This window comes from Echiichthys vipera (genome assembly GCF_963691815.1).
Source record: "Echiichthys vipera genome assembly, chromosome: 5".
NCBI lineage: Eukaryota > Metazoa > Chordata > Actinopteri > Perciformes > Trachinidae > Echiichthys > Echiichthys vipera.
Genome location: NC_139830.1, coordinates 31,439,701 through 31,454,638, shown reverse-complemented (window position 1 = coordinate 31,454,638; position 14,938 = coordinate 31,439,701). Strand labels below are relative to the sequence as shown.

At 41.7% G+C, this 14,938-nt stretch overlaps 1 protein-coding gene across 1 annotated transcript in view; it reads right to left on the bottom strand.

Moving 5' to 3' along the window:
* Nucleotides 1–8,026, bottom strand: part of pipox (pipecolic acid oxidase) — a 51,540-nt gene extending 43,514 nt beyond the window's left edge. The window contains exons 1-2 of the mRNA XM_083914504.1: nucleotides 7,906–8,026; nucleotides 5,784–5,932 (exon numbers count right to left, since the gene is read on the bottom strand). Coding sequence (XP_083770630.1) covers nucleotides 5,784–5,932; nucleotides 7,906–8,016 — 260 coding nt within the window. The 5' untranslated portion in view covers nucleotides 8,017–8,026. The remainder of the gene's footprint in view (nucleotides 1–5,783; nucleotides 5,933–7,905) is intronic.
* Between the last annotated feature and the right edge of the window lie 6,912 nt (nucleotides 8,027–14,938).

Genomic DNA, 14,938 nt, shown 5'->3' with positions numbered 1-14,938 from the left:
TAAAAAAAATGAAGTAATTAAACACGAGTCAATGTGTTTATATCCTGGCAACTTAACGCACGAGCATGTGTAATGTGAGCAGCCTAGTATAATGACATTTCTGAGTTTAACACATTTACCTTGAGGATGATCTGTGTCGCCTTCATGGCCCCCCACAACTCCGCTTAGAGCGGTTCCCTCCACAATAGCCGCCGCTCTCTGATCAAAAGGGGGTCAGTTCCTCCCCTCCTGTCATCCCGCCCGTGATACTTCGGCGGTGGGCTGAAATCCTCCGCTTCACCTCCACCTTCACGTCGGACCATTTTTTTTTTTTTTTCAGTGGGAGTGCGCTGCTCCGACCCCACAGCGTTCACTGCCTCACACACACACTCCCCAGAAATGTCTTTTTCTTTGTGTTTATCCCTGAAAAGAGGCTACCAAATAAAATCGCTCTTCGGTCTCCACTTCATTTAATAAAATTTCGAGCTTAGACTCGTTGAAGTTGCGCTTCTTACCTTTACTCATGTTTAAATCTGATAGTGCAGAGAGGGAATCCCCGGTGCAGGCCCTATTTACATTGATTTGCATATTTAAATGAGGGCGTGGACAGGGAGGAGTTTAGCACTTCTGCATGTGCGCTCAATTCCACGTTGATTGGGATGTACAAAGGAAAAGTGCTTGGATCCATGCGTACGCACACTTTGATACATCTGAATTTTTTTGTGCTTACGCCAGTTTCTGGATTCCAGCGTACGCCATGTTTTAGTAAGAAAGCCACGCAAGTCTTAGTACATGAGGCCCCAGGTCACTTGTTTTATCCAGCAGCTTAGCGTTGCTTTCTGCTCGCCTGGCATAGGAGACCTCCAGTGTCATCCTGTAAATTTGCATTTATCCTGAGGGAGCCTATCACCTTGGCGTGGTTAGACACTGTGGCGTGTACGTGGTCTAGCTTCGCTTTTGAGCGCTGAAATGGAGGCTTTAAGATCGATGGAGAGGGTTTTGAACTCTGTGTATAGGGCCATACTGTGCTCTTCCCATAGGTAAGCAATAGCTGCCATGCTAATCTCTCCACCTGCCTCGTGCACAGACCTCAACGGAGCACTTTGAGCACCTGCAATTTGGTTTCCTAGAAATAAAGTGCCCTTTTTCTGGGATGTTGTTTATTTATTTATTTATTAATAAATAGATACATCCCTAATAGTACATCCCTGTTAGCACAGAGCCTGCCCTGTGGAATATATTGATTGAATCAAATATCAGGTCAGCACACTGGTGCTCCTTCCGGTTTCTAGATGCAGAATTGAGCACTGTGTGGGCACCGAGCATGTTGATGAGGAAAAAAGAATGCAAGTGAAAATTGCATGCATAGGCATTCATCTGTGTTAAATTCCAACTTTCCAGTTCAACTGAAAAACTGTACTACATCCATTCCAATTTACTTACAAGCGATATGGAAGATGCCATTGACATCATGACCTAATAGCAACTATAGGAATTATTGAGTTATAGCCAACATGAATTTTGTGAGGTCACAGTAACCTTGAGTGTGGAGGGCTTGATGATAACTTTATTCCCAAGGAGCAAAAATTAAGAATTTTGGGGGCGTGATGAAAATCAATCAAAAATTGTGTTTCTTCTAAATGAAGGGATACAAGAAAAATAGATTAACTTATTTGAATACAACAAGTAAGGTTTTTGATAATTTCTGTTATGAATATATTTAATTATGTTCAATTATTATGCACAACACAGGGTTGAACAAGATACACAACAAAAGAAAAAAAAAAGTAGTGCATTACAGTGGTGTGTTTTTTTGAGTTTGCATCAGGAGGAATGTACATTTTCATTGTCCCTAGAAATTAATTTATTAGAAAGCTTGATTTAAATTTGGCAGTTAGAAGCCTTTTTAATTCAATGTTTAATCAGAGAGATAGGGAGTCGTGCAAGTATGGACTGAAGTGAAGATGTGATATGTGAAATGCTTTGATAATGAAGTCCAGTGTTACTGTATAATCTCTATGGTTTGTCAGCGAAGTGTGTGTACCTACACATTACAATTTAAAATAAAGTCCTATTCTGTAAAACTTAATTTAAAGATCTCAGTTTTTTTCCGAGTTTTTAAATGGCTTACTGGAGCCCAATGACAGTGTCAGTAAAACAGGTCTTTAGTATATTGAAGGATATAGGTTTTTTTTTTTTTACAATTTAAAAAAAAAAGGGACATGACTTATTGTATAGGTATATTTGTTCCAACACAAACATGTCTTCTAAAAGATCTATATACCTACACATTACAAAATTAACTAATAAAATAATGTCCCACACAATAAAACTTTATTTAAAGTTGTAATCCTTAATATAGTCATCCGGTGATCTGTCTGTTAAGAGTGGCTGGCTAGATGGCTAGCTAGCTTGCAAATTCCACCACATAATATGGATATACAGTATAAATGTAATAATCTATGATTCCACCAGGCTTTGGTGCTACACTGGTTAGTTTCTGGTTTAAAGTGAAGTTAAAAGTCAGAGTCAGTCAGACTGAAACTCTGCCTCGAGCATTGGAGTGTCAGTGTTGGCTCCCAGGAAGCGGCCAGTGAGCTCCAGTGTCTACTGCCCCAGGGGCTGTCGACTCATTAGCAGGGACCGGTGGAGCAACCTTGCTCCTGACTGGAGCGACAAGCTGCCGCAGTGTATATGTAGAGCTTTCCATCTCTTGCCAAAGCTTCGACTGCTGGTAAAGCGAAAAACACTGCGTTCTAAACTGCAGTCGGAGCTTAACTTTGAACCTGAAACTCCTCAGAAATATGAAGTTTTTACGACACAAAGCAACAGTAAGCAACAATACTAGCCAATCACAGGACAGTAGGACAGGACTAGGCACTAAGGATATAACGCAGGTGAGAGCTGCCATTCAATTAACGTCATACAGTTGACACTGCTGTAGTTCCCAGAGACTCACCTGCAGTTACATCTTACCCCTTAAGCGGCCACTAAGAACAACGTATCTCAAATCTTACGGATTACAGCTTTATTGACCATAGACTCCCCCCCTCTCTCTGTGCTCTGATTGGAGTGAGACCTGAGACACGTAGCACGCTAGCTACCCAATGTTAGCCAGCCAACCAGACAATAAAAGAGTCAATTTTAACAACTTTATGCTTCATACACACAATCTTGTCACAGCCTAGGAAAGCACATTGCTATTGCCAGATTAGTGACAAGTGGTCGACCTGTTTAGTTAGCAAACTAGCTGGACTGCGGGAAGGACAGCATTTACCATGAACATCAGTATATGAGTGCATAGTCGCGCAGTTCTGCATGTTGGCTGGTTACAGCAGGCTGGTGGCCATGATCCCGCTGCCCTGTTTGTTCATCTCCTGTGTCAAATGTCCTCCAGCAAAATAGGTTTGTATTTTTTATCACAATCAATAAAGCTATATTTTTTTATTATTAGAATATATGTTCAAATTTAGAGTATTTGTTGACAGCCCTACAGAAAATTAGTTCAAAGTTGACGTAGTCAGGGGTCAGTCCTTGGATCCCTTCTGTTCAACTTAAATATGCTGCCTTTGGGTCAAATTCTGCAGAATTCTAATGCCAACTATCATAGTTATGCAGATGACACACCAATATATCTCACACTGTCTCCAGATGACTGCAGTCCAATGGAGTCATTATGTCACTGTTAAGAGCAAGTAAAAAATTGGATGAACCAAAATTTCCTTCAGTTAAATCAAGAAAAAAACCCTGAGATCATTGTTTTTGGCAATAAAGAGAAGAGTGTTGCTGTCAGTAAACACCTTGAGTCACTGTCTTTAGAAACTAAAGACCAAGTCCGAAACCTTGGCGTGCTGAAAGACTCAGATCTGACCTTCAACAGTCATATCAAATCAGTCACCAAATAAGCCTTTTATCAACTTAAGAACATATCCAGAATTAAGGGTTTTATGTCCCAAACTGATCAGGAGAAGCTGATTCATGCTTTCATCTCCAATAGACTCGACTACCGTAACGGTCTTCTGACTGGACTCCCCCAAAAACGGATCAAACAGCTGCAGCTGGAGTTTGAACCAGAACAAAGTGATCAGATCACCCCAGTTCTTAAGACCTAACACTGGCTCCCAGTCAGCTACAGAATAGATTTATAAGTTCTGCTACTGGTTTACAAATCAGTGAATAGTTTTGCTCCAGAATACATGAATTGTATGTTAGTAGAGTATAAACCCAGTAGAGCTCTGAGATCTACTGACACAGGTCAGATAGTGGAGCACAGAGTTCAAACTAGACATGGTGAAGAATCAGACCCAACTGTGAGCACTTTTAAATCCAGGTTAAAAACATTTCGCTTTTCATGTGCTTATAGCTGAGCTCTTTTTAATAACTTTAAACATTATCTATTTTCTTTTCTTTTCTTTTTTTATTCTTCTTTGCTCGTGCTTTGCTCCTTTTTGTTTTTATGTTGTTTAAAAAATGTATTGTCTTTACATAAAGCACATTGAGTTTCCTTAATAAAAAAAGATGCCTTGCCTTGCCTTGTTAGTCAGATTGTAAACTGTGATAGATCACATATGGGACAATAATTTTGCTATTAGCCTCAGTTCAGACAAGAAAATATGCCATGAAAATATAAAATACAGTCAAGGAAATACAGTACAGAAAGTTGAAGTTGAAAGAAGCACAGCATGATCAAAACACCACTTATAGTAAATAGGAATAAATCTTTGAAAAGGATCTACACATTTGACTGGACATCATGTGACCAGTGGACAGCTCCAGGTTAAAGTTATTGAGTCCCTGAGTTTGAGAGGTTGTGAAACAGGGGACTAATTCAGTAATCTGCCTGATAGATGACTCACCCTTTGCCAGCAGGGTTTTCTAAAGGCTGCTCCGACATCTGTTAGTAGCCATAAGGCACAGACAACCCCAGCTAAAGGCTTCAGCCATTCATCAGAGGATTTTATGACTACGTCTCCCTGTGTGCTTGTGTGTTTACGAGTGTGTGACGGAGGAAGGAAAAGCCACGCGAGTGAAGGATCGTAAATGTGATACCTCATCTAGTCCAAACCATCAAACAAGGTGATTGGTGGCACTTGTTCAGCTGCTGGATGTGCACACATGTTGCCATGTGTGTGGAGAAAATACAAAGGTTTAGCTCCTTTTTCAATGGCTCCATCTGCCCCAGAGGCAGCCGCAGAAGTGGGAGGCATTGCTCACTGCAGCTTTGCCTGGACATTTCTCATCGTGATGCAGACATCTTTTTTCCTGCCCAAGGGCACAGGTGGCCTTCAGATGTGGACCCATCAGTCATGAGCTACGGACGGGCGCACAGGGGATGGGGAGGCGAACTGTGTTTCTAGGGAACAAAATGTGGGCGTGGCTTGGTACCATGAACTATTACTCTGAGACATGAAAAATGAATCAATGTGTTATTCAGCTCTCTGGTACTGAGAACAAACTGATAATATAAGCAGGAAACGTAAAGTTGGGCAGGATTGCTCAGTCTGATGCCACTGTCATATTTATAAACAAACAAATTCCCTCCCACTCTGCGAATGAAAATCAGAGGTTTAGCCAGATGAAAAAAGCCCTTGTTCCACATTCAAAAGGCACGGGAGCTGTCAAGGGGTGATTCAGTGACGCCGGAGGTAATGAGAAAGTCATGCATTTATGGTTCCCGTAGATTGAGTTGCTGCTCTTGTGCGTACGTGGCACCTTGAATGTGACGAATCCCTGTGTTCTGGCAAAGCTTTTGTTATGTTCCGTTTAATGGGTTTTCTCTCTGTGTGTTTCTGCTGACTGCTTACCTGTACAGTTTGACACCCGTCTCCCTCTCCAGCTGGGCCCACAACTCGTAGCACTCCTCCATCATGTGGGTGTAAAAGTCCTGTTCGTAGGCCTTGCGGATGATGCGGGTCTGGCCATGGGAGCTGCCTCGGGTGTGGGGCAGGACGAACTGGAAAAGATGAACATGACATCAATTAGCTCAAATTAAATAATTTTGATTTGGGAATAGTATACAACAAATCGCCAAAGGTATGTGGTGGACAACAAAACATCTTACCCATATGTGATATTTGATACCACGCTTTATTTCCAAGTGGAAAAGATAATGTTTCTATCAAGAACTGACAACCAGGGAAGGAAAATATTATGGACATTGTATTTTGTGTTCATTTTAAAGAAAGGAAAGTCTGGTGCTGGTTGAGTTTATTCTTCACTTTACGTTGATTCGGTTTGCCTGTAATATGACCATAAAAATAGAAAGTTCATTTATTTTCAGTCAGAGCTTTAAGAGCCATTTTCCTCTTTCTACTTTATAGGAAACAATGTTTGTCAGAGATAAATGATATGAACCGAACAGTGGATTTTGTGAACCGTTCCACCCCTACAAACCAGACAGCATGACCCCAGAAGTGTTTGGAGCAGTATTAGTGGTTAAAAAAGCCGTTTTAATGCCTTCATCGCACTGCCCCGAGCTAATCACCGTAAGCCACGTCCGGCTGTTAGCGACTCTCCTGGATTTCTCCGTTAATAGTTCATATTAGAAAAAAACTGTCTCGATGACTTACTTGATGTATAAAAGTGCAGAAAAAAGACCACGGGATGATTTTGCGCCAGAATTACACTTTAATTGTGTGACTGTGAGTGCAGCGCAGTACGCTTGCCGGCCACGGTCCGTTTAGGAGAGATGGGCTTTTGTAAAGCACGTTTGCACATGTACAAGCACGAGCGTGCACACGTGTACGAGCACAAGCACAAGGTCTATGGCAGCTCTGACGTCATTTTATGTGCATCTGTTCGGACATGCGGAGATGGAGTGTTTACTGCAGATTTGGTTGGATGAAAATATTCAAAAACAGTCGGAAAAAACGCACAAAAACTCTGAGGTCTATGGAAAGATTTGTAAACAAAGCGACGCATCGCAATGATGTCAATCAATGCGTGTGACGTGTTACGGCGTGATGACGTATAGGCAGCAAGAAGCATTCGCCGAGGCCCAGGTAGTGTGAGTACAAACGGGCCTGGAGGGGGGGACAAGGACCCTAAAGCACGGGGCACGGTACGAACAGACAGTGTGAGTGCGCCCTTAAAGATATCTTGTCCTGTTGTGTGACATCTTTGTCCTCTGGTACATGTGTCACACCGCTGGAAATTTCTGTCACACCAAAGGAATTTTCAGCCGTTTGTGTCAAATGACCATGCTATACCTAGCTAGCCTGTCATTTGCTAAATTTTCCAAAATTATGTACTTTAACATACAGTTTTCAAGTAAAGAATATCATTTAGGGCTGTCACACCACAGGACTAAAAAACTTAAATAGTGCTTTGAAAAAAGTTAACAGTTCTGAGACATATAGGCTTATGCACTTCATGGGCTTCACAGGGGTCTTCAGTAACATGGACATATTTAAGGGCTCTTTCAGCTATATACAGTTGTCGGTGGAATCGGTTAAATTCAAGATATGGTGTCACACCAGAGGACATGGTTTTTAGTGACAATATTTGTCAAGTTTCTACGCTTTTAGAACTATATGTGTGGAATAAAAGATTGACAAGTAGACACACATTATGCCTGAGGCATTTATATACATGTTTATGCTTTTAATTTTATTATATAAAAGTTGTAATCTATTGAACCATGCTTGAGTCAGACAGAGGACAATTTGGGGATTTGGCTCAAAAATCTAATGAAAAAAGCAGTTTTTATGACAAAAGGTCATTGTAAAACAAACATATGTTTAATCAGTTACTGCATTTGAAATCAACAGTAAATCAACACTAATTATATTCATTCTTATCATGTGTGACAGCCACATCAACAACCCACCTACATTATTACACTAATCAATGCATGCACAATGTTGATTGTTGGAAAAACACACCAAAAAAACACAACTTCTGAACACGGTTTTGTGTGTGACACACCTGCTCCAGCAGAAGCGTCTTCTTGTTCTTTTTTGCCAACTGATAGGCCGTGAAGGAGCCCTGGACTCCGGCCCCGATCACTATGCAGTCATACTCGCCTTCGGTTGTCATTCTGTCTATATTTAGCACTAACACACAGTACGCGTAGTCATGTCACTTCTTTTAATATGTGGAAACAGATACGCCCATTAAGTGGACGGGGACGTTCAGTATAAACTTTGGGCTTTTTATGCCCCGAGACTATCCTGCTAGGAGCCCAGGGTGTTCGCCACACGGATCAAGCTTCAGTTCAGTAATGCAATGCCGTCGTTTCAGATTAGATTATAGGCTTCATGTTTGCGGACATTGCTGTGTCCGGATGTGCGTCCCTTTGTGTGGAACTGGGAACTTTAAATAACAAGGAAGAACACGAGTGTCTGACAGTCCTACGTTAGGGCACAGTGCACATTTCAAAGTAGCCACGCCCACTACCCAACTTTGTTTTCTTTGGGCTCTTCCTATCGTAGACTGTATAAATGATAAATTATACAGTCTATGCTTCCCATACAGTCTATGGCTGTTCCCCTACTAGAATGTGTCTTTCATTCTGATACTAAAACGAGCATTGATACTAAGCGTGAATGATTGATTAGGCTAATTCATTACTCAATAGACAAAAAGGAAAAATACAAAATTCAGTTCCCAAAGCAATTTAATAGGTTTTTAGTGTGGTAATACACTTTTTTTGATTTTTCTTATACATAAAAAACAATAATAATAATAATAATAATAATAACAGTAATATTAATAATATTATTATTCATATAATTATTAATATTCAAGGTTGGATATGTAGAATCTTTATTAAAGGCTATATTTTTTTTAATAAAATAATACAACAACGGAGCATTTTGAGGGGTACAGAATGAAAGCATTGCTTTTCCATAAAATATATATTTAGTCTGAATTTTTTTTTATAATTTTGATGGTTGACAATGACTTTCTGTCATGTTCTGTTTACATTTTACCAGCCAATAGCGGCCGGCATTGCTGGTTGCTAGGGTTGTTGTTAAGTTAGCTACAGTAAGCTAATGAAGGGAAACTAGGTGGTTCAACTATGTATTTGTCAGTTTACCCATCTCTATATTCATTCTCACCACACCACTAACTGACAGCTGTCTTTGTGCAAACCTCGGTGTCTCCATCTCTCCATTTTCCTTCATCCTCACTGTCTCTGCTGTGGAAGCTGCTGCTCTGCTCATGACCATCAGGCTACAGAAACAAGGACTCACTTTGAGTTGAGAGCTAGCTAATGGATTCCACAGCACTCAAAGAAAGACTTCCAGTTGAAGACTGGCTAATGTTAAATACTGTTGTCAAATGAATTGATTAGTCTAAGTTAGTTGTTTCCCTGTATGATTCATCATTTGACACACTCTGCAACCAACCTGGCAACCCAACTGCTGGAATTATTTTTTGTTGTTGCGACTATGATCTTGAGACACTAGATGGCGATGTTCTGCTCATTTTCCATATTCAGCCTTTGATATTAATAATAATAAGAAGAAAAAATTGAATTGATTAGAAGTTAAAAAATGATATCAACAAAAATATCAAATAAGTTAATACTCATTGGCTGGACCCTTTTAGAATGCTTTAAATTTAGCATTACGTAGTATTGAATGATTATGCGCTTCTCAGTATTTGGGGTGGAGAAAACACAAAAGAATGGAAGAAGCTACAAAAGCTGAAAGCATTTTTATATAGGCTGTGACAGCTAACTATCAATTATTTTAATTAAACCTGGAAAACAAAAACTGAATATTGCAGAAAAATTACAAGATTTCAGGAAAATAAGCTTCAACAATTATATTAATACTGTATTTCACTTTCACAGAAAACCAGTAGATCTAGTTGTGTGACAAGAGCGTATTTTTACAACAGAAAATGGAGGAAACTGATTTATGAGTTGCAATCCATGCAGTCAGATCTGCTGGTCGGTCCAATGGATCAGTGGTCGGGTTCCCCCAGTTACTTCTGGACAATTCCAGAACTGCTTTCTACACAGACCAAAGTGCACCTGTTACACTTATATAACCATGAACAGCCTATGCAGTCCAGAGGTCACCCCTCTGCAGCCTCAGTAACATGACGATATTTTCACGATCTAATATTTTAGCACAGTGAACATGTAGTGTCAAAGTGCTCCCTGTCAGCTGGAGGTTTGAAGAGCTCTACCTTGACTGATAACATGTAGATAATGCAATCCCAGACTAAAGAAACAACAGTATCTAGACTATATGACCACTATCAACACACAGAAATTATGCAACACTACAAGCTGCATGTGTGATAATCTCTCACCTCCACTCATAGCCTGCATCCACACCAAGCCCCACCATAGTGATTTCCTGGCTGATCCAATATGAATGTGCCAAAAACTGCAGTTCTCAGATTGGCCACTAGGAGTAGTTTGTACAATAGAGCCGTTTCTCATTGACCCCCATGTTAAACAGGCCGTTTTCACAGCATAATTAAACCTATTTAAGGCCTGGTACAAAAAAGCATTCTAGTCTGTAAGTTTAGGTCATATCTCCATGACAACACTGAGGAGGGTGAATTTTTTTTCGACCAGGCTAGTTTTTTTTTTTAATTGGAGGTTAACGTTTAGGAATAATTAGGGGTGTGGCCTCTTGAGTGACAATTAGCCTCTGGCCCTCACTTCTCCTTGGAGGTAAACGTCAGCCAGATGGACGTATCTCCCCCCCCCCCCCAACGTGACATACATGCCCTTTTTTGGTAAGAGGAAATGAGGCAGAGTCAAAGTCTGACTAGATGTAGACTCCCGTAGGCGAGGACAAGTGGAGAGAACAAGTTGAGAGAACGGACCCCGACGGGTATGCTACGTCTGTTTTTTATACAGTCTATGGTCCACACAGGGCTGAATGTTACATTAACAGCAAAGCTGTTGTTTTTCACAATACAGTTTAAGCAGCTAGTTGACTGTCTATATACAGCAGTGCTTGATGTTTTGTTACGTTCTTTTTTTGTGTTGAGTAGGATCCAATAGAAGAACACTATGCAGTTGCATTGTGGAAAGTGTAGGATTCAGTTTTTTTGAGCTTTGGCCATACTATGGACCAAGAGTCAAGTTTCTTTGCCTTTCTTTGCTGCTTAAATTGTGGTCTTTTTTATTTGTATCTTGTGGGTCCCTCAACTTTGAAAGGGGACAATAAATATCTGGTTGTTATTTTTTCTCTTACAGAGCACAAGTCTGCTGGTGTGGTAACATGACAATGTGACTTGCAGCTGAATACACACTGCTGTTTGTCAGGGCAACTTTGTCCTCATTAAGCTATAAAATTTAGGATGTTAAATTGAATCCAGTGACATGACTTGCTCATATTTGGTTGAATACTGTAGCCTACATAATAAAGTATAATCGAATATCTAGATACACTGAATAGAGAGTGTGTGTTCCACAGTATTATCACATAACATTACTATTGAATATCTTTGAGTGTTTGACACTATAATGCTGGAATACGAGGGACACCGTCAGAGTTTCACTTATTTTATATAGAGCAAAAAGTAATGCCGCTAGTTGCGTACACACCTGTAAACACACGATCACTGGTCAGGACCCAACCCTCACAACATAGCTGTCCCATATACAGCCTGACCCAATAACGGGCTAACTTAAAGATGCCTGACTAAATATTCAAACACTTAAGTCAGATTATAATCAACAAATGAACATCTTATTAACCTGTATTTGCATACTCTTAAGGGAATTTATAACAGCCGCCCCCTAAATAGCATGGCTATTTTGAAACAAACATAAATTCCCACAACGAGAGTCCTTTAACTAGAATTGTCTTCTGGAAGAGCCGATAACTGGACCAGCCGAGCCACGGGTCTCAGGTAAGTCTTGTTGCCAACACTGACCTCAGCTGTTCTGATGCATCCATCATCACTTGCATTCAACTTTACCACCTTTCCAATTGGCCAGTGAGCACGTGGAAGCTGAGGATCAACAATCATCACAACTGTGTCCATGGTTAGATGATCTGTGTGTTCTCGCCATCTCTGGCGTGTTTGGAGAGTGGGCAGGTAGTTCCTGATGAACTGCGTCCAGAAGTGGTCCGCCATCATCTGGCAATGACGCCAGCGCCTCCTGGTGAGGGTGTCGAGAGCATAGGTGACTTGTGGGAGAGAGGCATCCTGCCGCCCCATCAACAACATGCTCGGAGTCACTGGATCTGGATCGGCCACATCTGAGGAAACATATCCTAAAGGCTTGACATTAAGGATCCCTTCCACGTCGATGAGGAGTGTGAGCAGAACCTCCTCTTGGAGCACTTGTGCCCCTATGACCACCGATCGAATCTCACGCTCCCAGACGCCACCAAAGTGGGGAGATGCAGGTGGGTTGAAACAGAACTTAATCCTTTTTTCTGCAAGTCTCTCTTGCAGCTGTGATTCCATTGCTGCAAAGGCCTCCTTAAGCTCCTTATCTGCCCCTCTGAAATGAGTCCCTTGGTCTGAGAGCACCTCAAAGGGGGTACCTCTCCGTGCGATGAACCGTCTCAGTGCTAGGAGGAAAGCATCTGTGTCGAGGCTGGTGAGCAGATCCAGATGTACGCATCGTGTGGTCAGACATTTAAAAATGATCCCCCAGCGCTTTTCACTGCGCCTCCCGGCCTTGACCATGTACGGCCCGAAGCAGTCAACACCTGTGAAGAAGAATGGAGGCTTGAGCAGCCGCAGACGAGCAGAGGGCAGATCTGCCATCCTCGGCACTACTGGCTTCCCTCTCCACTTCATGCAACCAGCACAGGCTCTTTGATACTTCTTAATAGCCTGCCTTCCCCGCAGAATCCAGTAACGACGCCTCATCTCCGCAAACACCCTATCGGGTCCAGGGTGATGTAGTTGGGCATCTGTCTCTTTAATAAGGAGTTGGGTAACTGCATGGTGTGGATCCAACAGTATCGGGTGAATGTCAGTAGAGTTGCAACTGTCAATGCGGCGCAATCGTCCCCCAACACGTATAAGACCCATCTCTGGGTCTAACTCTGGTGCAAGCATACTCAGCTTACTGCTGGTGGGCACTGGTTTGCCAGCTGTGAGGCATCGGATTGCCTCAGAGAAACAGTCTGCTTGGCTGCTCCTTAGCAGATGGACTTCTGTGTCTTGAAAGTCACACAGAGGTGAAGCAGGGTCAGTCGCCGCCCCATGAAGAGACTGCTGAGCAGCCTTGACCAGCTCTGTCCAGCTGCTGAACTGGTCGATGTCTGGTATCTTCAGTGGTGAGTTTGTCAGCGTGAAGCCACAGAAAACACTCTGCTTTAACTCACTACTGTCCTCTGGTCCTGCGGTAGTAGGACGTGATGGCCATTCATCCGGCGGACGTCGAAGGAATGCTGATCTGTGGGCTTGCATAACTCACTGCTTGTGTTACTTGAGGAGTAGGCTGGAACATAGTCATATTAAGCGTAGTGGGGGGAGGCGGTGCCCATACAGATGTCACAGTCGATGGCAGAGACTGAGTCATTGTGTAGTTATTCTGTCTACTACCTGGTGTAGGAGTAGGGTTGCAAAATTCCCGGAATTTTCAAAGATGGAAACTCTCCATGGGAATTAACGGGAATTAATGGGAATAAACGGGAATTTATGGGAATAAACTGGGAATTTTCAAAATTGAAGGTTGGCTCTTCTTAGGGAACTTAAATATAGTTGAGCAAAGTATATTTTAGCCTAATATTGACTAAAACAAACAGATGCCATTCAAATACACTTGAATATCCATGCCATTCCTTAATCACATGCACAGAGCACATGCTTGCTGCATGGCTATTGAGACCCCCTACTGGCACTGTGCATGCCTCCATCACATGAACACATGGACCACACTTTAGAGCCTGAAGGACAAAGAGTATTGAAGGCACACATTTGAGCCTGTGGACTTAACAAGTGAGGTAAGTTTTGATGATATTATGGGGAAATATATTCATTAAATGTTTAAATTGCAAATATCACATAAACTGTATTAATCTGGTAGACAGCAATCTGATAAGTTAGATGCTAAATAAGCAATAGCTAGTAGGCTATAGCATAAAACAGATGCTAGCTACCTCATTTGGCTGTTTTGTTTTGAAGATCATTCCAGTTGTTTAGCTAGCCTTACTATTTATATCTGTTTATCATATTGCATTGTATTACTACAATCTCTTGCATTGCATTAGCATTCTTACAAGCTCTTGTGTTATTTTACAGAAAAATGCCACGTGCGCCATCTGATGTGTGGAGACATTTTACACCAGCTAATGTACAAGGGAAGTCTGTATATATGTGTAAGTATTGTGATAAGACCTACGTGAAGAATGCCACAAAAATGCAACAGCACATTGCAAAGTGCAAGAAATTTCCTCAAGGCCCAACACATGCAGCAGCCAGGAGCTCCACTCAAGGGGAAAATGAATCTGTTTCAGCTGCATCAGAGTCAGATACCCACTCATCAGCTCCTGGTCCCTCTGGCATCAAAGGATTCTTTGATTTTATGGATGACACTAGCCAGAAAAACGCAGATGAGTGTTTCGCTCGTGCATTATATGCAACTGGCTCACCCCTGATGCTGACATCCAATATGTACTGGAAGAGATTTTTGAATGTTCTCCGACCAGCATACATTCCCCCAACCAGACATGCATTGTCGACTCATCTACTGGATGAAGAGTTCAGTCGAGTTCAAGCCAAGGTGAAGCAGACCATTGACCAAGCTGACTGTATTTCAGTCATCTCTAAAGGATGGTCCAATATAAGGGGACAAGGAATTATTAACTACATAATCACCACTCCTCAGCCTGTGTTCTACAAGAGCATTGACACAAAAGAAAACAGACACACAGGCCAATACATCGCAGATGAGCTAAAAGGGATCATCAATGACCTTGGACCAGATAAAGTTTTTGCACTGGTCACTGACAACGCAGCCAACATGAAGGTTGCCTGGGCACACGTGGAGGAGACCTACCCTCAAATCACTACAATT